Below are 22,944 nucleotides of genomic sequence, written 5' to 3'. Positions count from 1 at the left end.
GAAATCTGAAGCGCGATTTGCAGAACTGTCAACGCAGACTATACGCAGGGCAGGCTATAAACTCAGTCCTGAACAGTGACTTTCTACTGACTTTCTCGTCTCTGTGCCGAACTGAAAATGTAAAATCTGACAGTGAGACCGCTTCAACCTTGACAATCGTCTATTCACACCAAAACATTTTGGTGCAACGAGTTAACTACTGCACAGGGCAAACCTGTTTTCCAGAGTGCAGTCCAGGAAGGAAGCAGCTCTGAAGCCTGATAAAACTGAAAGACATTTAAGAAAGAGGTTCTCTCCTTAGTCATTTCTGAACGAGACAAAAGTGACCCATTTTGGTAGCACCAGAGCAATTGGAAAGGAAGCATCCCATATTCCCTATGACTGTGCCACTCTCATAGCAGTCACAAATTAGGGTGCTCGCAGCAGTCTAGTGTGGAGCTGTCAGTCAGTATTGACAGCATCCCACATGAGAGTGCATTTTTACAAGGTTCTGCGTTATCCTGGGACCAGTATCGTCTGCAGTCCAAATCACAGACAACATTCTTAAGAAAATGAAGAAACTTAATCTGGTGATACACTGTTTTCTCTCTCTTTGTATATGACTACTCTCTTAAAGAGCAAGTTATTTTGGAACCTTTGTAAAGGCTGTGCTTAAACTGCCACAGGTATCAAAAGACAGCGACACTACAGGACACTACGTTAGACCCTTGAAAATATTGTACCTGCAGAAACTGCGGTGGAAGTATCTTTGTTTTACTCAAACATGCAAAGCAGGGACAAGATCTTTCAAATTCTATTGTGATGCATTATCTTAAAAATAGTGGGAGTGAGGTGGAGGAAACTGCAACAAACTATTTTACACTGCTCCCCACCCCCAAATTGCTTTCAGGTCTGCCAACTTATCTGTTGGTCCTGCTGGACCCACTGATGGATCCAGTATTGTCAGCTTCCTCAAAGGACAGATCCTGGCTTTTAATTCTTGGGCCCCTACAGACTGCAAAACACGTTCCAAGATTCCCAAGCACATTAGACTGGCTATTTTCTCACCTCCCTCTTGCGGACAATCAGTCCCCTTTGAAACAAAGCTTGCTTCTAAAAAATATGGTCTACGCTTACACAGGGTATGTGCCGTTAGCTTGAGTTTTAAAGAAATCACTTTGTTGATTCACTAAAACTGGAACAATACTTATTGCTGTAATCTTTATTACTCTGGAATAATGAATAACTAAAGTAAAGTCAAGAAGGTTTTCAAATCTGCCTTCTGGCTTTTCTCTTTTTCTTCTAGGTTAAGCATCCGTTTTAGCTTAGAAAAGTGAAATTTGGAGTTTCGGGGAGTCTTGGAAGCAGAGCTGGTTGTCGCCTGTCCGGATAGACGTGTTCTGAAAGACAAAAGACTCAAATGTCTTAAAGGTGAGGACCAGAATTAACATAAAGTAACTATGAAAGTGCACATATATAATTTGAGAAAAAAATTTTGAACATAGTGTATTTTCATGTGAAAGTGAGTAGTTAGAATGTAAAATTTAAGCCAGACATTTCATGTTACTGACAAAAACATAATTGTGCATTCTTTGCACAGTCACTTTTCATTAGAATCTTTGATTTTAAAAGTTGGAAAGTTAAAATTGATCTCCTAAATCAGACCACTAAACAAAAATACTTAGTTAGCAATTTAAAGTTTATTTAAATTAAATTGCCCTTTAAATTTATTTAAATTAAATTGCCCTTTCCCAACAAGACGTAATACACTCTACTCAGCAAAGTGCCTCTTTAAATAGGAGAGAAACAGGTACCTGGGAAGTGATGAGGGACTGTTCCCTTTAGATCCCAATCTACTGCAGCTTACAGGTGTCACTTTGTTTGCAGACTGAATTTTTACATCTGGTGTCCTCAGGCTAGATTTAATACTTGGAGTGCCAGAACCGTGTGTCTTGGTAGCCAGAAAATCCCTGCTTTTACCATAATGTCTTGTTGTTTTGTTGCATGAGTTGCAAGTAACCAGCTATAGAGAGAACAAAGGAAATATCAACCATTCTTCAGTCTTTCCACCTTTATGTAATAAAGCCATTGTAAGAATTATCCAAACTATTCTCCAAATATCATGACATGAGTTAAATATTTGCTTAAGTGAAACACAGAGATACTAAAAAGCAACATATACTTCACACCTAGTATTTTCATTCCGGCTTCTTAAGCCAAACACGTCCTACGGGTTTATCTAGAAATTACTCCAGTCCCCTAGCAACTAACTCTGAATGTAACGTTGTATAGCGAAATATGGAAAACAACCCTGTCAAAAGAGAAAGATGAAATAGCACCTGAACTGGATGTATGGTATCATCTTGAGTACATAAGGGGTATTTGTGTATTGCTAAAAAATAGGACATACAAAGCGATCTAAACTCACTAGCATAAACTACCAAACCCTCAAAAATAGTCATCCATAACTAATAACAGCAAGTCTTAGTGAACAAAGAAGACGCTTTCTATTAGTGCAAAAATACTTACTACAATATGGAGGAAGTTGTAGACAAAGGGCACTTTCTCTTCTATCTGTTTACTTCTAGGCTGCAGGGAACTTCCAGCAGCACAGTGTGTTGCAGAGGTGCATCAGAACAGACAATGTCAGACAGTCACAGAGACTGTCAGATATTCCTAATATCCCTGACTGCCATGGCAACTGCTCTGATTAAGAGACACGAGAGTAATACAGCCAGACAACTTTTTGAGGCACACAATTACACTGGCAGAAAACACAGTTGCATGATGTTTCTGGTTAAAAAAACATATTCAAAAGAATGCCACAAAAATGTCTAAGCAGTTTTGAAAACACCTCTACCACATAATTCTTCATTTCAAAGTGTATAAATTCAGATTGCTTAGAAAGAATTACATTTAGAAATGCAGAAATGAAACGTTTTCAGTTAAGTGTTTTGACTGTCTCTAGACATTATTTTGTCAGGCTAACAAACTAAAAAAGAGAAAGATTATTAACTTATACAGCTCAGGTATTGATGTATTTTTAGTTCTTCTAAATGAAATTCAGATCGGAAAAAAAAAAAACAGCATCACATCATGATTTAGCTCTCCATGGAATATAAATGGAGGTGAACACCTTACAGTGCAGGAATTAGTGGATTAATCATAGCACTGCACAGCTAGTTTCCATTCCCTGAATTGCATATACAGTTAACTCAAAAAATTTTAAAAGCCCTGAAATAGTTCCGAATGTTACATGCCTTTTCATGGCAAAAGCATTCTCAAATCACATTCTACTTGCTAAGAAAGGTATCAGAAGCACAACCTGTCATATTGTTGCTTGGTTTAATTTTCAACCACACTCGAATTTTCATTTTCGCAAGTCTCAGGTATTAGATTACAGGGATTTACATTGCTAATTTTGAAAGCTGTCAGTTCCTGACAGTATTTAAAATTCTTAAACCCAGAAATACTTAAATCATAATCCACCGCACAAATGCAAACAGAACCGAGCAGAACACAAGTGCAGCAAACTGTAATTACATCCCAAGATTAGAACATTACCCAGAGTTTAAACTGGACCTATTTACAAATGAATATTAAACTACTAATATGAATGCACAGTGTGTCCTATGAACCTCTCCAGCTACAGAATAAATGTAAGAACCCATCAAAATTCCGTACGACACTGTTCATTGGTCGTCTAAAGAGACAGTTCTTAATGTACACTGGAAGTTTGTGATCCTATAGCAGAAAAAGAAGCAAAGATTCCAGCTTCTCAGATGCCCTTTCTCTTGCTGTTTATTGCTGCTCAACTATGATCTACAATTTGGAGAGTAACAGCAGGTGTGCCTTTCTGGAGCACCTTTTTTTTGCCCTGACAGCTGAGAACCTCTGTGATGCTTCCTCAGTTTAATTTTGTGTTACTGACTCATTAATAATTTTTGGTTTCGCAAATTTTACTCCCCAAAACTGGCAGACTCATCTGAGAAAATGCCAAGTGTGCCAGCAACTGTTGGGCACAATAGGGTGCTGTCTCATTTATTAAAACATCCATTTACATAACCTGTTTTAATATTAGTGCATATCTTGGCAACACTAGATTAAATGTATACTATTATTCCTCAAATAATAGTAATTAGTATAAAAAATAGGAATTAAATCTTATATTCCTGAGTAATTTTAGGAAAAAGAACTGAAGCCCCAAGAACAACATTAACTTGTTTAAATTACCTATGTGGTTTTGATTTGAAAGACTTCCTATAAACAGTAATATTCAGACAAATGTAAAAAATTCCATTTGTACAGAAGGTAACAATAATCTGATGTAGCCATGATGGTCTACTGAAATAAATGAAGTAAAGCTTGTAAGTTGTAAACATATCTATTTTTAGACAATTGATAAAGCTGAAAAAACCTGACAATCCATCAGTCATTCAAGCCCTTCTTCAGAGCTGAAACAAAGGCAGTAAATGTCAAGCTACGCCTACTGGCAAAACCAGCCTGACTTCAGTCAGTGGCATAGTTTCCTTCATATGTATGTTTTGGGGTATTCTTAACAATGGATTTCTAAGGATTCTAATGGATTTTAGGATCTACATGGCTGTATTAAGGCTCTGCATCTAGTAGAGTTGCCTGGTCCTAGTTCTGCCACATTCATAGGAAAAAAGGAACAGGCAAAAATCTGCCACTCCTGCCATTTTTGCAAAGCTATGCAAACGATACAGTAGCTGACAGTGGAAATGCCAGAGCTTCCCGGCAGGAAGAAATTACTGAATTTTCAGCAACATCTTAGACATCTGCAGAGTCTACCCAGAGTGCTGCTAGAGAGATCAGAGGGAGGGCAGAGCTGTTTGCATAGCTTCTCTGACATGTGGGGTTGGTTCTTTCTTTTTTTTTTGGGCGGGGGGGGGGGGGGGCGCGGCGGGGAGGAGCTTACTGTTCTTGTCATTGTGCTCATAATCTCTCTATTGTGGAGAGTAGATTTTAAAAAATTTGATTGTGAATAGAAGTTATCCCAAAAGAAAGGATGAGTTATATGCTCAAGAAAAAAGAAATGTGTAGGTGCAAGCTCCACTTCTAAGAGAAAGATTTCCCTATCTTCTTTTTTATGCCACTGAAAGGTTTCAGGGAAATATCAGGTATTTGGCAGTTCCAAGTAAATATCCTTACCAGAACACTTCTTGACTCCCTGTACTTTTTCAAAAGCTTTGTCTGTTTCATATTAAGTTTATGGTTCTTCGCCTCTCGTTTAAGAATTTTCTCTATCTGTGGAGTCACTTTCATCTTTGGTCTGAGACGCACCCGGTAGCTATCAGGAACCAGGAACTGGAAGCAGTAAGCACATATCCTTTCTAATCCATGTTCATTATCTACAGATTAATAAAGGTAAAAGAGTAAAACTTGAAATAATTATGTTTCATAGGCAAACATTAAAATTGTATGTTCCTATTTTAATGTTATCTAGGTAGATATGTTTTTATTCTATGTTTCAGATACAACCAAAACACAAGAGGAAGCTGAGCACCAGTATGTGCAACAGTATGTGCTCAGCTGGGCAAAATTAATGCTAAGTTTATGCACAGCGTAAGTTTACACAATATGTAATGGTAAATCTTGCTGGAAAAATGCAATTCCTTCCTAAAAACCTTTAATGACGGAGGCTCACAATTCTGCAAGGAGCTCCATGCAAGCACACTCTTTTGCCAGATCAGTGACACCAAAGCCTTGTAAAGCTCTTTGCCCATTTTAAGTGCAAGAAGACGATAGCATCCCAGCCTAGGATGAAGAAAAGCTTTGAAATAAATTTCAGGCCTAATAACAAGAGGCAGGCTGCTGCATCTGCCTTGTTACTTCCTGCTGCCAGACTCGAGCATCTCTCTCCAAACCCCTGAGGAAACCCCTGCACCCTGCTGTCTGGCAAGCATGCCATTTCTGCCAGCAGCCCGGAAGCACGCCCTGGCACAGTTTTGTGGGGGCAGCACAGGGGAAAATGGAGAAAAAGGGAAAATCTGCCCTCATTCTTAGGGCCACGATTCTGCCCTTCAGCTGCCCAGGCAACCCCGATGCGCTGCTCTCCCACCGCAAGAGTCCCCGCTGGGCTGCACCGGGCCCCCAGCTCCACCGGCGGGGGCAGCGGGAGCCCCTCTCCTCCTCCACAGCCCCCTGCAGCAGGGCAGCGGCCCCGGCACCACCGGCTGCGCCCGGGCCCCCTCACTCGCCTCGGGAGTTGCGGAGCGTCCACCTGCGCGGGAGAAGGGCACAGCGTCACGACACGTCACCCCCGCCGGCCCCGGCCACACGGCGGCGCGCCACGGCAGGCGCGAGGACAGGGGGCGGGGCTACCCACGTGCGTCACCAGCTAGCTCTCTCCCACCCCCTCCAGCCAGCGCGCGCGCTTCGCTCCCCGCCCCGAGGACCGCCGCGTCCCGCCGCGGGGCGCTTACAGCAGGAACCGCGCCTGGCCCGGGCAGGCGCCCGCCAGCCCCTCCGCTGCCTCCTCCAGGAACCGCCGCTGCCGGCCCATGACGCTAAACGCCCGCCCCGCCGGAAGCCGCCGCCTGCCAGGTCCGGCGGCCGGGGGCGGGCAGGGGAAGGGGGGGGATGTGCAGCGTTTCGCCGAGGCCCGGCAGGTACCCGCGGCCGCAGCACCATCGTTCCGGGCTCGGGCGGGCCCGCGGTGCCCCGCTCAGCGCGGCGCGGCGGTTTCCCCCGGGCCCTTCGGCCGGGTGAGGGGGAAGGGGCACGGCGCTTGCCGCGGGGCGAGCGGGGAGGCAGCCGGTGAAGCAGCCCTTGTTTCACCCCTGGCCGCTCCGCGCCAGCCCGTCGCTGCCGGGGTGGGCTGCGGCAGCGGGGGGGCTGCGTTGGCGAAGGCTTCGTGACCGGCGCGCGTGCTGCTGCCGCCTTCCCCGGGAGGCCGCGGACCGGGGATCTGCTAGGGCTCGCGCCGCCGCCGGCCGTTGGGGCGGCAGCAACGGCTGCGCGCGGCCGTTGGCGGGGCCGCTGTGGGCGACGGCGCGCGGGCGGCGGGCCCCACTGCCGGCCCCGGTGGTTTGGCGAGCACGGGCTGAGGAGCCGGCGGGCGCCCGCCCCTCTGGCCTTGCCGTCCGTTAAGAAGCGGTGGAAAGGGGTATGCGTGTTGAGGAGCCGCTTGTCTCTTCCGCGGTGTTAACAGTTTTTTTTTTCTGTAGGAAAGAAAACTTTTACCTTAGGGGGAAAAAATAGGTTTCTCTGGCAAGAGTTGTCACGTGAAAAATTTCAACCAGCAGCTCCAGAAAGCCACTTGCTGTTCAGAAGTGCTGAACATCAGCTATCTCCCGCTCTATTTGGATGCCTTTTTGTGAATTTTGGCAACTACATACTTTGCTTCATCACTCTGCAAATGTGGTCCTATTAAAAAGAAAAAAAACCCTCAGCTTTTCAATGTTTGATGTGTGTTTTATTAATTCCCTTGGCCCCATTCATCTGCTAGACATTCTTCTTCTTTGATCTGTTGGTAATGGTGTTCATTTAGGAGAGGTATTCATCTGAGCAGGCTTCAATATTCTATCAAGGAATTTGAATAAATATAATTATTTCTTATTTTCTAACATGGAGTAGCCGAGGGCTTTAGAAGTAGAAAAGCATGGGAAAAATTGCATTTCTGGGCTTCCTTTAATAGGAGAGCTTTACAGTACAGTCAATAAATCTGGGCTTGTTAATGAAATGTTCATAACAGCTACAATTAAGACCTCTGCTGACTTTATTTTTGAATTAAAAATACATTTTTCAATGGACCTTTCAATATTACATTTTTTGTTGCCCAGTTGCTGGGTTTGTTGATAGTTTTTGTGTGAACTCTACCTTTCTTGAGTCAAAGAGCAGGGATGTCACATAACATCTATTTAAAACACAACCAGTGTTTGTCAGTCAAGAGGCTTTTGGCAAACGAAATACTCCCATTTCTTAATAGTGGTGGGGAAAAAAAAAATTTTTTTGAACACAGAAAAGCAAAAATAATTTCAACACTTTCTTGGGGGGTGGGCTTGTTTTTATGATTTTTAACCATGAGAGTCTGCTTGCCCTCTAGGAGACTCGGTTGCAGAGGAGGAACGGGGAGGTGAGGTAGTGCCGCGTTCTCGCCCAGCCCCTGCCTGGCACAAGGGAAATGTGCAGGGGCATTGCCTGTTGTCCCGAGCTGGGACCTGACTCCTCCCTGCCCCTGGAGTCGTGCAGGTGGGCCAGAGCACTTGCGCCAGCACCTTGCGATAACTTTTTTTTTGTGAGAGCAAGTGCCTGAGTGACTTGGTTAACAAGCACTGCACTGTACTAATGAAGCAGTGACTTATACAATGCAAAGGGTTAATTTTTAGTTCTCTCCGTTCTCCCCACCCTGCTTTTACACTCTTCTTACCCCTGCTTTTTCATCCCCTCAGTCTCTTCCAGTCTGTCTGAAATGCTTCTACATTTTTTTCCTTCTGCTTCTGAAACTATGCTGGGACATTCCCTTTTTTACGTTAGTTCACTGGTTTCTCTTTGCATTACAGATCATCTGTGTCTGAAAAGCAGTGCAAACAGCACCTCCCAGTGCCATTCATAGACAGTATATCACGTGTCTTGTCCCAGTACCTGTCTCATGAGGCAGAAACTGTTCGTCATGTTAGGTGTGGTGCTGAATGTGCTCAAGAAATAAAACTAGAGACAAAGGGAAAGTGACCAAGAAACCATGGCCTCCAGTTAGTGGCTCTCTACAGGCCCCTTTCTGCAGAACTCCCACCAAAAGTCAGTATTTCTGTGCATCCAGCCCTGGCAGGACCAGACCCTTAAAACCAGAAACCCTCAGCTCCCTGGTGCAGTATTTATGGCATCAGTGGCATGAATTCACCCACATTTCAAGGCAGGATGCATTTGTCTCTACTTTTTCCTGGCTTTTATTCACCAAAAAAAAACACATTAGCAGACCCCCGTTACTAACTGCTTCCTGCTTCTGTTGTTTAGTGTTTTGTAGCTACCACGGCTGACCAACAAGCTGTAAATCGTGCCTGGTGTTGTGTAACAAAGGAAAAAATAGAATGATTTGTGTTGACTTTTGGTCATCGTGTATCATTATTGATTTGAGGGAGGGCAGTGGAGGAAAGCGTACTGCGTATCTGTTGCTTGCCGATTCTCCAGGAAGGCGATGGTAGCTAGCAGTCAGTAGAGGGCAATAGAGAAATACAGTTTGTGATACCTAAAGGATTTGAAGCAGTGATTATGTGTTTACAGAAAAGAAAAAGAAGAAAAGAAGAGCCAGGAGGATAGGTTGTTCAGTTTACTACTGGAGACCTGACTGTGACAGACCACCAAGAAAACAAAATTTACAAAGAGAGCAAAGACGACCTTCTGCAGCATCTGCGAGTGTCTCCTTTTTTCTTCAGAGTTACGTAGGATAACTTAGCCAGAACTTATTGATGACTGCATGTTCAGTGGACTCGGGAATGGACTGGGAGATGCGGGAAGGCACTCTTTGGAAGGAACAGAAGAGGAGGCATTTCAAAGATCCTGCAGGTGACTGAGGTGAGCAAACTCACACCTTCTCTTTCAGGTGAGATAATAGGTGTTCAGTCAGCTGTATAAAAGTCATGAGCAAACTGAGTGAGTGATTGAAATTATATGAGAATTTTGCTTTTTCAGGCATGCTGGTGCAAGACTAATTTTACCTTGGGAAAAAAAAAGGATAGCGATGCTACAAGAATAAGCATTTCTAAGCATACGTTATTTTGGAGACATGTTAAAACTGGTGACTTGTTTTATATGTGATATTTTATATTAGAACTGTTTGAAACGTGCTCATCATTTTACAAGGTTTATGTGCTATAGTTCCTAGACTCTCGTTTGCAGAGAAATATATAAAGATGATGTGACTATTGTTTTCCTTTTAGAGGGGATTTTTGCTAAGTTTTTGGACAAATGTGACTTGTAGGTTTGGAGAAATTTATTAAGACATTTTGGATGCCTGGTGGGAATGCCCTCAGATTCTTCAAAGGCTTTATTATCAGAAAGGTACTGAGACGAGATAACAAAGAATATAGAAATAACAAGAAGAGTTAAGCCACAGAAACCAAGGGATTTTTTCCCAACCCCCAGAGGGCTGGGAAAGCAGAAAAAAACAAGAGACTAAGTTAGGAAATAAGCATATGAAACACTTTTCTATTGCCAAGATCTCAGCTGGTGTCACCATAACACTTGGAAAATATCCACGGGATACTGGGAACCATTAAAGCAGTACAGATTATCAGAGGATAAACTTCCACCTCAGCCGCCTCTGGTACCAGAAGTGACCAATAAGAAACATTTGGGAAATGAAAGATGAAGAATTGAAGCATTGACATTCTGGGGATATCACAGAACAAGTGCAAGGGTATGTAGAGGTCAGTCAGACAGTACCCATCTGAAACAAGGCAGGCTGATAAACAAAAGGAATAAATCGTATTCTAAAAAATACGATATATCATCAGCTTTGAAAAGCTAATTAAAGGAAAAGTTATCTAGTGTTCCTCCTGAGCCTGGATTTATTTTGTAAGTAGTATGATAGGTAAGGCTATGGCACAGTGATTTATCTGTGCTTTGAGTGCCAAAATATGTAAAAGATTAATACGATGATTGTTTGTTTATACGTTGTTTAGAACACAGCTTTCTTGCAGTATGGACCTGAGAGAAGTGAAAGATAACATATATAAAGCATGTCACTATTTTCCATGGGTTGGCAACATCCATGTGACAGGGAAGGGACTCAATGAATATCAGAATCCCCCTGATCTTGAAAGCTACAAGTTCTAGTTCCAGTCTCCAATTTTTTCTTCCTTTTATTTCACTTCCAGTGCTCTAGATTTTCTTGCATACCTGCAAATCCATTCTCTCAAAAGATAATAGAAATTAAAGATAGTATTGAACAAAAACCTCAGAGAGAAACATACCTGCAGTTTAAGGAAATCCGTACTTGTGTACCAACTCTTCTTTAAAGCAGTCTTTGGTAGAAATGATTAGTTCTTTATCTGAAATGTGAAGCTCTAGGGCAATAAACATTCTTTTATAGCTGATACCTATTTTCAGTTAAATTAGCATGGTTGCTTGTTGGTATTTGCTGAAGAGTTTTCTCACGGGTCATATCTCTACAAATATAAGGGATTTTTGTAGTGGGGAGCCACACAGGTCCGCAGCTGGGGCTGAAGAAATAGGAGCTACTGCTTGTTCAAGTCCAGGCTTCGCTTTGCCTCTGTGTGACTTTGTGGTACGTTGGGCCTTTTTATGGTCAGCTTATGAAGTGGCCAGCCTGGTGTCTTGCCCACGCTGAGGGCTAGGCTTTGAACGGCAGTCTGCAGATGGACAAGGAGGCCCTCCTTCCGTAGAAGTTATGGGAAAGGCCATGGTCTGGTTGCAGTGTCCTTCAGTATGCAGACAAATATACTCCTGTGCCAGTTCTGGACATGAGTCCTTGTCACCTTGAGTCCTATAAAACTATTCCTTCATTTTCACTCAAGAAACAGTTGTCTAAAAATGTTGAAATCTCAAGCTGAAGTTCCACCTGTGAAAAAGATGCTGCTAATTAATGTGTTAATTGTCATGTAAACCTCTTTGCTTAATGACATGTGAAATAGCCCCTACTGTTAGGAATATCAATGTGCACAGGAGTTTGTCCCAAGCGTTCAGGGTCATTTACTGCTGTGCTGCAGCACAACCCAGGGCTGCTATTTCAGCCTCTTGCCAAAATAGGAACATTTTACTTTCTGATGAGTCATCTGGGTTTTACTCAGATCTCCTAAGGTTCCCCCACCCTGTTCTTCTTTGCTGTATAGTCCAGCCCCTGCCCTAGAGGCCTTGCTTTCCCAGCCGAAGGATGGGGTGGAACCCTCTTCAGCAGCTGTTGGCACCATTCCGTAATTAACTCGGAGGGGACTGCTAATGAATGATACAGAGCATTTTCTCTGCCACTGGAGCAGAACGTGCAGCATTCCTAGCTTTTTCTGGCCTGGAGTGTGGCAGAGCAGTGCTGGCAACTGAGTTGGAGTTTGCCACGCACTGTGCTAAACATTACCTGCATCAAGACAGAAAGGGAACTAGGTCAACCAAAGAAGGCAGCTGTAGGTATTTTCCATATTGGTCATATTTGCTTATGAACAACACAGAAGAACTGTATGTTTCAGGAAAACATTTCTCACCCTTTTTTTTTTTCCTTCTGGTGCAAAAAGGTGATAGGGGAAGTCTTCATTTTTTATTTCTTTTTGCTTTAAACTATTTCTTTTCCTTTTAATTCTGAGCGACCTGTTCTAAGGTGGCACTGGTTTGAGCATGAGGTTGGACTAGATGACCTCTAGAGGTTTCCAACCTTACCCTGTAATTTTCAACACTCATGCCGTTATTTTGGATTCTTCCTGACTGCAAATTACCTTGGAGAGGAAAAAAACCATGTCTATTTTAAGACAATTTTCTTTCCCCCCTAAGTTATTATTTTAATTCATTTCAAAATGGACCAGAGAGACTGAAAAACAGGTACTTCCAAAAAATAACTGTGTCATGGAATAGTTCTTTGCAGTTGTTGGTTTCTGGGTTTTGGGTTTTGGGGTTTTGTCATAAACGCTTTGGCCATCATGTTTAGGCTGCTTAACAGAATTGCTATCAGGCAGAAATTTAGTCAGCTGAGAGCTAAACCGTTTGAGGTCTGTACTCCCTGCTGCAATCAAAAAGTGGCTTCTCACAGCTGGTTATACTATCCAAAGTTGGTCTCATGTCTGAGAAGCTGCCATCATTGCTGATTTTTCCAGTTTTATGCTTGGTGAGTCAGATGGCAAGAAGGGGCGGAATATTTACTGCTAAAGTATGTGAAATAATATGAACTTGAAAGATTCATATCAGTTTTTCAGTAATCAATTTTGACTAAATTAATTCAAAATTAAACTGTTTGCCCAGCTGATATCCTTAATTCATCACCCTTTCTGAGACTGAAATCTTCAAAGCCGTTTACAACAGCTAAACAAACATATCTTCCATTAGCTTCAATTGTAAAGCCTGATAAAATGCGCAGAAAATCTGAATCTTTAGAGGTGCAGTGATGGATATAATTTAGACATGAGAGAGGTAACAGAATTAGACTGATGCTTAGAGTGAACTTTAAGCCAGAGTTTCACAGTCAAATATGGGTGAGTGGTGCAATGCTCCTTATCTGCTTCAAAACTGCTGCTGAGGCACAGTGGTAGCACAGCATATTTATCTACATTGGGAAGAGAGCACTTGAGTCTTCATTGCTAGTAATGTGGCATTGCCCCCAAAACTTATTCCTCTTTTAAAGGAAAAACTGGAATGGAGAGGATGTAACTACTTCCTAAGTCTGAAGCATCTACAGTAAAGAGGAAAAACTCCACATGACAGTAATTTATTGTCCTGACTAGTGATGGAAAATGGGAAACTTCTTCAGAGAGGTTTGTATTATAGCTGCATAATTCCCCAATAGTGAAAGGAGCTAGCCTTTCTAAAGTTGGCCTGCATGCAAGGCCCTCTGCTTTCCTGTGCTCCTCAGAGATTTTGTACAGAAAAACAAAACAGCAAGGGGTAGATGATTCAATAGAATATTTTTTTCTAAAACCCCAGAGGTCTCTGCTTAAGCATCCCAAGTCAGAAAAAGCTTGAAGTAGTTACATGCACATATGTTAAACAAACATCATCAGAGTTGTCGTTAATTTATTTGAAGTGTGGGGAGGGGCTGATGCAATCTCCAGACTTTTTCCAGAAGGCCCATAGCCATATGTTTTTATGTATTCTTTTCATTATTATTAGATAATGCTAACAGTAGTGTTCATGTATGGTCTGCATCAATCTCCTGAAAGGTCATTTTGGCCCTCAGTGAGGAAAAGGCTTGTTTTCCCTCTTTAGAAAAGCCATTTTAAAGTTGCCAGGCTGATGGCATGGCAGGCATAACAAATTTTGTCAATTCATAATCGGGCTTAGTTTGTGCAAATGAAAATTTTTTTTTCCTTACTGTGTCCTTAAGCAAAGTTTTCTTGATGAAAATATGTGTGGTTTGGGGTTTTTTTATTAATCTCACCCTTCATTCTAAGCCAGTCTGAGATCTCTGCATCCCTTAGCACTGTTTGGAAAAAAAGATCTGGTTATCATGAGAGTGTCAGTGAAAGATAGGACAGTGGAAAGCCTGAAGGCGTAAAGGTCCAGACAGAGATGTACTGGCAGGTCTATGAAGAGCTTCCCACAGTGCCTGTTGGCTCTCTGCTGCTGTTTGTTTGCTCTGCTGGTTAATCATTTGCTTGAGTGCTCAGGTGCCATGGCGATGGACACACTACCAGTGCCACAGACCCAGCATGCCGCATATTCATTAAAACATTATTTTTGAAAGGAAACCCAAAATAAATACAACTTTTGAAAATCCTCAGCATAGCTAACATTGCAGTTTACTTTCCAACAATACAAATTAGCATGGTAGGATGTAGGCTTCTTCCTCCCATGTTAGGTTTTTCATTCTGCTGTTGATATCCACAGCTTTCTCATGAAAACATAAGTGGTTTGAAAGGCTTCAGACTTCTTCCATATGTTGAGTATAGCACATTTGTGCATTGGCCTTTCTGTGCAGCTATTGAGATGTTTGTTCCATTGTCATCAATATTAAAATCAGGGAAGGGGCCTTGGAATAAAAGCCAAATGCGTCTTTGGTCTATTAAGCCCCACCAGTTTGTTAGTGTGACCTTTGTGAAACTAGGGGTATAAAGTGGAACTTTGAAAATCCTGGCCAGCAACTAATTGCTGGAATGCCAATTGGCAGGCTATTATTTCTTCTTCTCCAAATATGAAGCCTTCTGCCTGAATAGCTCCTATGCAGCATCTCTTCTGCAGTGTCACATTTTGAGGTCTGATCCTCACACAGACCTCTCTTGCTGTTGTTACTTTTTATAGTGCAGTGCTATTTATATCTCTGAATATTTATGGTGGCTGCCACTGGAAGGTTAGCACTGAGCAATAGTTTCCCACAGAGGGCATTACTGTGCTAGCATCCCTGCAAGATAACTGCATGGAATATAGAAACAAATGTTACCTCTTTGTCATGAGTATGTTACGAGTTTGCTCCCGGTTTTGGTAACTTGAATTGCTTCACTACGCTGCTCTCTGAACACTGGTGCCTGGAGCAGATTGAACTAGCATACTGGCAGTCTATGAACCCCCAGCACATGACGTGCCCAGGAGGCAAACTAAACCACAGAGGAGGGAGTTAGATAGAGCTGGATGTAAGGTATGCATCCACTGGAGCTGGATAATTGTTCCTCAAACGGTACTGATCATAAAAGCTTGCTTTAACTTTTGTTGCAGCCCTCAGGAAATGGAAAGGACATCCTTTCCCTCTTACATTTCCCTCACATCATAAAAAAGTACCAAATATTTTTTTCAGGCCTGTCTTATCATCTGCTCTGACAGCAATTAGCTCACCAATTGGTGTGGGCCAAGTTCCATTAATATATGGTAAAAGTGTGCAGAAAAGCTCAAGACTCAGACAGTGATGCAGGGATACTCTTTATGTCTCCTTGGCATAAGGTAGGAAGGGCCTGTGATGCACTGCTTGCAGAAGTTGGAGACACTTGCAAGCAGTGTGAAGACAAAGCAACACCATTTGAATCTCCCATATTACTGGTAAAAAAAAAAAGTAAAGACACTAAATATGGCAATCCTGTTAACATTTCTGAGCAAAGGATGAGTGATATTTGTGGGACCTGTGGACAGTGGTCGCCTCCCTAGCCTGCTTCCTGTAAGATCTGAGCTGATGTTTTTGCAGGGGTGGTGGGAGAGAAGCCAGGACTTAACCTTTAAGGATTTAATTTGGAAGTGAGATCTTGTCCTCTCTATCCTTCTGCAGTATGGGACTTTCCACCTTGACACCATCTGGTCCTTGAACCCTCTAGGATCCACAGATCCTTGTAAAATGTACAGGTACAGCAACTCTGCTCTGCTCTGGTGTTTTACTGGGCAGAAAGAACAGCCCTTGAGGAAAGTGGAAAATGAACGCTGGTTGCCTCCTGAGCCTCTCCTGACTCCAGGAGCCAGTGCAGGTAGAGTCACACCCCTCTCCCAGGTGGAAGTCGGGCCAGACTGCACAGGAAGGCACCAAGCAGGGTGCAGGCTAGTGTTGTGGCGTATCAAAGTAAGACCTTAACAATCCTGGTGCCTATAGTACGATTGCAAAACTGGACTGTGGCATCAGAATATAGACTACTACTATTGAGATGGCAGACATCTACAGTGCAGAATCTATGAGTTGTCCTGTAAAATGCTTTTGTTGCTGTGATGTTGTCAGTTGTGCCTGCAACCCTTTTTGCCAACCATTTCCTCTTTTTCATTAATCTACAGTAATTTCTTTGGTGTTCCTTTGCATTAAATCTGAGGGGTATTCATGACATTCACAGGTACGTTTCAATTAACTCCCTCATCCTTCCCTTCCCAAAGGTGTTCCATTTTTGAGAACCCCCCTAGGAACATGTGCGAGTGGAACGTGGATAGAGGCATCTCCTGCCAGCAGATCTGTGCACTTGTTTTTTTCCATGGACTATTGTCTGGAACTTGGCAAGCCTTTGGAATCTTTCCTGGATGAGCAGTTCTGGATTATTCACCAATTTTTTGTGAGCTGAAGTGAAAATAAACATGAGTTTAGGACTCTGAGCTCAAACTCAAACCCAGACTTTCCCAATGTGAGCCCAAAACTGAGAGTTTTAATTTGGCCCTTTATGGATTATGATCCAACAACAGAATTAGGTTTTGATTCTGAATGGCATCCAGGTTCTGTGATACTCATGTAAATATACTAGCTTAGTGCTTGCAGTATGTTTACAGCCTGCTATTCATTTCTAACTAGTGGCGTTTTCCTTTTCGACTGCAGTGGGAGAAACTGTGGGCTTTACCGTTGGTATTGAGTTTGGTACCTTATGATGGTAACAAAATCACAGATGTAGAAGCATGATAAACACTCAGATATGAGGGTCAGAAATGAGTCCATTTCTAAACAATCTTAGCGTCTGTTGGAATGGGCAGAGAAAGAGTTTGTGTAGGTTGCACAACTGCAACCATTGACTGTTCACTTTCAGAAAAGGAGATCTGTGATTCTTCTGTCCTCAAACACTTGGTATTTTTGGTTTAAAACAGTAGGCCCAAATCCAAACCGAGTTCAAGTTTTCCAAGTGTCTAATTAACAACAGGTATTGGTACACCTGGAATTAAAAGTATGTAAGGAAAGGAAAGCAATCACCTGGTCTAGTGCTGAAAGGGTTAATGAGGAATTAAGGAGGAAATAAAAAAAGCTTGCTAGAGTTGTGTTTAATTTTTCAGTCTCTTTGCCGTCTGCCAGTCCTTTACATGAGTGCTAAAAATTCCATAAAAATTTAAAAATATATTTTAAAGACCAATTTAAGAAACTGAACATGCAATACTAACTGGAAAATTGCAGCTCTATTTTCTGACACAATCTTACATTTGTGACTAAGGGAAAACTCAATTATTTCAGTGGATTGCTGGAGAAGTAGATGTGAATCTCACTTTATTCTCATCTGAACAGATTGACTTGGAAACCTTCAGTTTCAGAGAAGGTAAAGGTGTCAGAGTGAGTTCATATGGAACAGATGGGTTTTCTGGAAAAAGCCTCCAATTTGATAAACTTCCAGAAAAATGTCCCATGACTGGCAGGAGACAAAGTACCCTTGTTTTGAATGTTCACTGGTCCCACTGAAGTTGATGCTACTTTGGGAACTGACTTCAGCTGCGATTAGGACTTTGGTTATAGACAGGTGTGAGTGCTGAAGATGAAGACACTGATCGTTAAAGCTGTGTCAGCTTCTCAGCAGTGAACTGATGTTCTTTTTGGCTTAAGTTCAATGCTCTTTGAATGAGAACCCTTGATTTACATTAAGTGTTTCTTACTATTCTTGTGGGGTTATTGAGCTGATGTCTTGCTACTGTTTGTGGAGCCACCAAAGAAACAAGCAAAAATAAAAAAAAAACCAAACCACAAACAAAAACCAAACAAAACCCCCTCACAGAAAATACTGATTTAAATTTGGTGGCTGGTGTTGAATGTGCTTGTCGTTCCCTCTTGCAGCTGCAGGACATACTGGCATTGCAGGTGGGTCATCCGACAGCTCCCTTTCGGACCGTTGCCAATCCTGCTTCATGGATCAGCCAACAACTGCCTCCTGAATTGTGCTTGCACCTGTTTCCTCTTCTTCTGGAATAAACAGTTTTGTCTGAAAAGAGCGTAGACAAAGGCCAAAGTTGTGCACCCAGCCTAGCCCACTGATATAAAGGAAATCACATTTTCTTGATGCTTGTAGAATGAAACTGGCAGCTGTTACCATGGAAATACTCAATTTATGAAAGAATCTAAGAGATTGCAGTCAAGACAAAAGGTTAAAGTTGGAGATGTGCTAATTAGGAGATAGCCGCGTTTCTAATAATGTGAGGATGGATACAAAGGAATTCTATTTGATAAAAATGCTGTTGTCCTGGATAATCCCTTGAACCTATTATTTTGAATACATAAAACGGATTAGATTCATCCCTAGCATAAATCCACTGATTTGTGTTCAAATAGGTGTAAAATTAATGGGTATAAATAGGCACTATGTCCTGGAGAGGTTCTTTCAAATACTTCCTTAAAATGTATTTTAAGAGTTATTTTTTCCCTTTTGGAGACTTTTTGCTGGGTTTTGTTTTGTATTTTGCAAGTACTGATGTCCTCTTTGTCATTTTTTCTCTGCTCAACATATTTTCTGAGGAGCAGAAATTACTGTGGTTCTTCAGATTTCTCCTTAAATGTGCTAAAAAAGTTATCAGCAAATAGAGAAAAGGCTTTGTATTTCCGCTGCACTTCCTCTGTTGATTGACTGTGCCAAGACAAAGTGAGTAATACAGTAAAGTCATCATCTGCAGACAGGAATGTTTAGGCCAGATCCTCTCTGCTCATACAAAGTGCCAAATCTTCACTCTCTTCAGGAGAGATGCATCTTTCCACAAGTTCTGAAAATACAGCAACATACTATTTGTGTTAAATTTTTCAGCTTTAGAGCACTGAAAACCATATGACAAACTCCATCTGAGCAGCTAATAACAATTTTTAAAGAATTTCATAGTTTGCGCTGGATCATTTCACAAAAGACTTAATTATTCTTAATTAAAGCTCATGTTGATTATATTTGTGTGAGCCCTACCTATTCAAATGATCTTGGCCCCTACATTCTTCTATTTATTTATTTTCACTTACAAGTAGCCTGCATTATCGCAAAAGCCTTTATCTGTGTAATTAATTTTACATGGACTTTGTAATGAAGACTGTATGTGAAAAATGGAATGGTAAATAGTGTTGGATGTGTCCCCCAAAATGACACCAGTAATATCAAAGCCGTAAAAATACCACCACCACACTATTCATGGAAGAGCTAAAGGACAGTCTGTGACCAGTGGACACAAGCAATGGGCCTGGGCAGTTGTAAAGGGCGTTATAGCATATGATACTTCCAACTGTATCTCAAGCTCCAACTTGAAGGCTGTAATTTTGCCCTAACTCTTCTGTCTGGGAGACTTTGAGAAACTCACAGGCTTATTGCTAGGTCCCTTCTTTACAGCCTGAATGAATGTGTGGCATGTATACTGCCTTTATTTTCCTCCTCTCGTCCCCACCCCCCCAGCTATTGTTGGCTCTTTAACTCAAATAACACTTCTCCCACCTGGAGGTGTCTTCCTCAAGGCATTTCTAGGCAGCAGTTATATCCTTACTTACCTCTTTTATTTCTAGGCTAAACAACTTAGCTCTGTTAGTGTCTTTGGATGGAGGATCTCCATTCCTTCACTTATTTTAGAAGTTATTGTCTGCACTTTTCCCCATGTGAGTTTATTTTCTTGAATGTATATAAGATTTCAGGTGAGGTATTTTGGACATGATCACAGATGTCTCCCAGTTTCTGCTGAAAATCTCTGTCCTCATGTCCTACAGTCTCACTTGCCTTTTCCATCGTGTTACCCATTTAGTCATCCTCTCATTGGCAACTACAGTCCTCATTTGTCTCTACCTGGTCATCCCCCAGGTTACATTTGAATTTTCTGCACGTGACCTTGCTGTTTGCCCCCTTTCTGTGGCTCCCATCTTCAAGCTGCTCTATTTGTATAGTTTCACTACTCTTCTGTATTGACAGTACAAGAGTGCCCAGGTACCTGGGTCACAGTGATCAAGAGCTATGAAAGGACAGCAGAAGCCTCTGGATGGATCCTGAAGACCCTCACTGCTAATCTCAATTGACTTGATGCATCATCCCTTCTTAATGGCACTTACCTGTTACTACTTCTCCTTTAGCTGTTTTTTAACCATCAAAAAAGTCGTCTTCTTAGTCCTCAGATTCCTTAATAATGTATAACATGATGTCAAATGCATTCTTAAAGTCCTGAAAGATGAGATCTATTACACTTCATCTGTTCAGAAAATCACTTATCTCATCTAAGAAAACTATATGGATAGTTTGTATGGTGTCCCTTTGGTAAATTGCTGTTGCATTTTATCCCATTTTTAATTTATCTCTGTGTCTTTATATATTGTCTCCCCCCAAATGTATTTTAAGGCCTTTCATACTAATGAGGTCAAATGAAATCGCTTGTAATTTCCCAACTGCCTTCCCCTCTTATTTTTCTTTACACTTCTTTTTAAGGAAAGAAACCATATTTACTATTTTTCAGTTTCCTAGCTTGCTGGTGCTATTAAAAATATTTGTCACTGGACCAGCATTACACATGTCAGAAATTTTTAAAAGTCAGAGATAGCGATTAACCAGACTTCAAGCTTGATGCATTTAACTTTTTGAGTCGAGCTTTTGTGTTAGCTGTGGTAGTTTCTATTTGCATGCCCACGTTCTCATTATTCACCCCATCTTTGTCTCTAAATTCAACTTAAAACTTCTTATTGAAAACTGTGGCAAAATACTTATTCAGGGCCTTTCCTTGTGGTGTTTTTAATCTCTACTCCATCCCTCCTCCACAGTGGCGCAGCATTTTTCCTTGTCTTTTTTTATTTATACTACCAAAGAGCCTTTTACTATTTGTTTTCATATTCTTTGCAAGATATAACTCAGTTGGGTTCTTGGCAGTTCAAACTTTATCTTTATACTTTCTGGCCTCTCAGATGTTTTTAGTTTGTGGACAGTACCTTTGGCATTCTGTGTGGACTCTGCTTATTTCCAGTACCTTCTTTTTGACATGGTTATTCATTCAGGTTAGACCTGGGATCTCTTCTTACAAGGTCCTGCTAGTTGCTGGCTGCAGCTTTGTAAAAGCTATTTGTTCAATTTACTGTCCCTTTTCTGCACTACAGAATAGACATAACTTGAGAGAGCTTAAATGCCATTTTTATTGTCGTTTTACAATGCTTTACTATGCTAGTGCAATTCTTAAGTTCCTATGCCTACCTTGCTTGTCTCTTACATAAATAATCCTATTCATGTCATAATCAAAGCTATGAAGATTATTTGTGTGAGAAAAGGGTTGCAGATCCGGGTCTACATTCCTTAAAGTACTTTCACCAGGTGCAGCATTTTCTCACAGTGGTGGCTTTTTTAGCTGAACTGTAAAAGCTGTTTAAGAGATACACGTGCAATATCAAAAGAAGTTCAGAATATTTTGGAAGATGAAACTGCTTGGAAGCTGAAGGATGCAGGGATTTGTCCAGCTACCTAGTATTTCTCTAATAGCCTTTTGCCACTTGATTCAGGTTTTATTTCTGTCTTTCTAAGTATTATTAGATTTTCTTTTGGCACCCTGGTGATTTGCAAATGTACAAGTACTGTACTGCGTGCTCAGGAAAATGGTCTTTCACAGAACTAAATTGTTGCATGGAGAAAGTTCCTTGGTAACGACTTATTACTTGGATTTTTGTCAGGTTTCAAGATATATCATGGCTGTGTTGCATTAACACTGGAAAAGCATATTCAGCAGCAGACTCTGCCCCGAAGAGCTCGCAACTGAAATACGTAAAATACATTTGGGGCCAAAGGAAGCAAACATTTTTTTCCGGTCACTGTGAAGTGTGGGAAATAAGCCAGTGTCACTCATCTAGGGCATGACCAGTAGCTGAACCCAATCTCCTTGACTTTTCAATCTCTTTCTCAGTTGCAGGAAAATTTTTCCTATTTTCATCCACTACAGTCATTAATACGAGTAGGAAATTTCAGTAGGATACTGGGAATAAAAAGTGACAAAATTTCATTTATTTTGCTTACTTTAATAATTGATACTGTATGACAAAGTAGTATGTAGGAGGAGAAAGCATGGTATGTTCTCTACTGGTGCCATTGCATTTTCTAGCCAATCCAATAGGGAAGTATATATTAGCTATTAATCTATTACAGGGAGAAGGCAGCAGATGGGTCAAAACCTGATTTGGCTGTTAGTTTACAAATTTTGAGCAATAGGCATGAAATGACTGAACAAAGAAGTGGATGACAATGGAGAAAGTATTTTTTGGTATATAAAAAGTTTCCTTTTAGATTGAGTCTATTCATAAATAGTATTACACACAATTCTGAGAAGATATTAGGAAGTCTCAGTACATTTAGATTTTCAGATTAACTGGTGAACTGCACAAATGTGACCTGAATTGCGACTCTCCTGTGGTTTCTACTTATAAATCCTTTTTCTACTACAAATAAATTATGAAATACATTTAAAATAATGAGTTAATGAAAAAAGAATTTTTTTTTTTAAATTTAATGGACACAGCTACTTTGAATAGTGTCATTTTTTGCTGTGGGAATGAAAAAAAACCTCTCCAAATCTCTTCTGTGTATAAATACATCCATTTACTTCAGCAGCATCTCAGTGAATCTAAGTTTGACCAATAAAACATAGCTAGAATGTCACTCCTGTGTGTGTCAGAAAGATTCAGGAGAGATTAGTGAGGAATCTGTATGTGATTCAGTACTTACTGCT

At 41.4% G+C, this 22,944-nt stretch overlaps 1 protein-coding gene and 1 long non-coding RNA gene across 5 annotated transcripts; one reads left to right on the top strand and one right to left on the bottom strand.

Moving 5' to 3' along the window:
* Positions 1 to 1,183: 1,183 nt before the first annotated feature.
* RMP24 (ribonuclease MRP subunit p24) lies at positions 1,184 to 6,648 on the bottom strand. 4 transcript variants are annotated; one of them, XM_075142361.1, is made up of 5 exons: positions 6,426 to 6,648; positions 6,062 to 6,223; positions 5,152 to 5,351; positions 1,794 to 2,002; positions 1,184 to 1,379 (listed from the first exon to the last, which is right to left on the bottom strand). In XM_075142361.1, the coding sequence occupies exons 1-5, from the start codon at positions 6,631 to 6,633 to the stop codon at positions 1,226 to 1,228; spliced, it is 933 nt and encodes a 310-aa protein (XP_074998462.1). In that variant the 5' UTR covers positions 6,634 to 6,648; the 3' UTR covers positions 1,184 to 1,225. The 4 variants fall into 4 exon arrangements, with proteins under 4 accessions (XP_074998462.1, XP_074998464.1, XP_074998465.1 ...); XM_075142363.1 differs by having other exon boundaries at positions 6,201 to 6,223; positions 6,426 to 6,505; XM_075142364.1 differs by lacking the exon at positions 5,152 to 5,351 and having other exon boundaries at positions 6,201 to 6,223.
* On the top strand, positions 6,434 to 7,393 carry LOC142078980 (uncharacterized). The gene is made up of 2 exons (XR_012672431.1): positions 6,434 to 6,546; positions 7,170 to 7,393. It is a non-coding gene; the product is annotated as an uncharacterized LOC142078980 (long non-coding RNA).
* The last annotated feature ends 15,551 nt before the right edge of the window (positions 7,394 to 22,944 follow it).

This window comes from Calonectris borealis, chromosome 2, assembly GCF_964195595.1.
Source record: "Calonectris borealis chromosome 2, bCalBor7.hap1.2, whole genome shotgun sequence".
NCBI classification, from domain to species: Eukaryota; Metazoa; Chordata; class Aves; order Procellariiformes; family Procellariidae; genus Calonectris; species Calonectris borealis.
The sequence above is the reverse complement of the archived record's forward strand: the minus strand, read 5'-3'. Positions and strand labels throughout refer to the sequence as shown.

What these genes read in the sequence shown, in the direction of transcription:
- RMP24 (XM_075142361.1), bottom strand. Translation starts at nt 6,633, where the DNA reads ATGGTGCTGCGGCCGCGGGTACCTGCCGGGCCTCGGCGAAACGCTGCA. An exon ending in GGGAGTCAAGAAGTGTTCTG is followed by an intron (nt 2,003 to 5,151) that starts GTAAGGATATTT and finishes TTCTCTCTATAG; the next exon opens with CTGGTTACTTGCAACTCATG. An exon ending in AGTCCCTCATCACTTCCCAG is followed by an intron (nt 1,380 to 1,793) that starts GTACCTGTTTCT and finishes TTTGTCTTTCAG; the next exon opens with AACACGTCTATCCGGACAGG.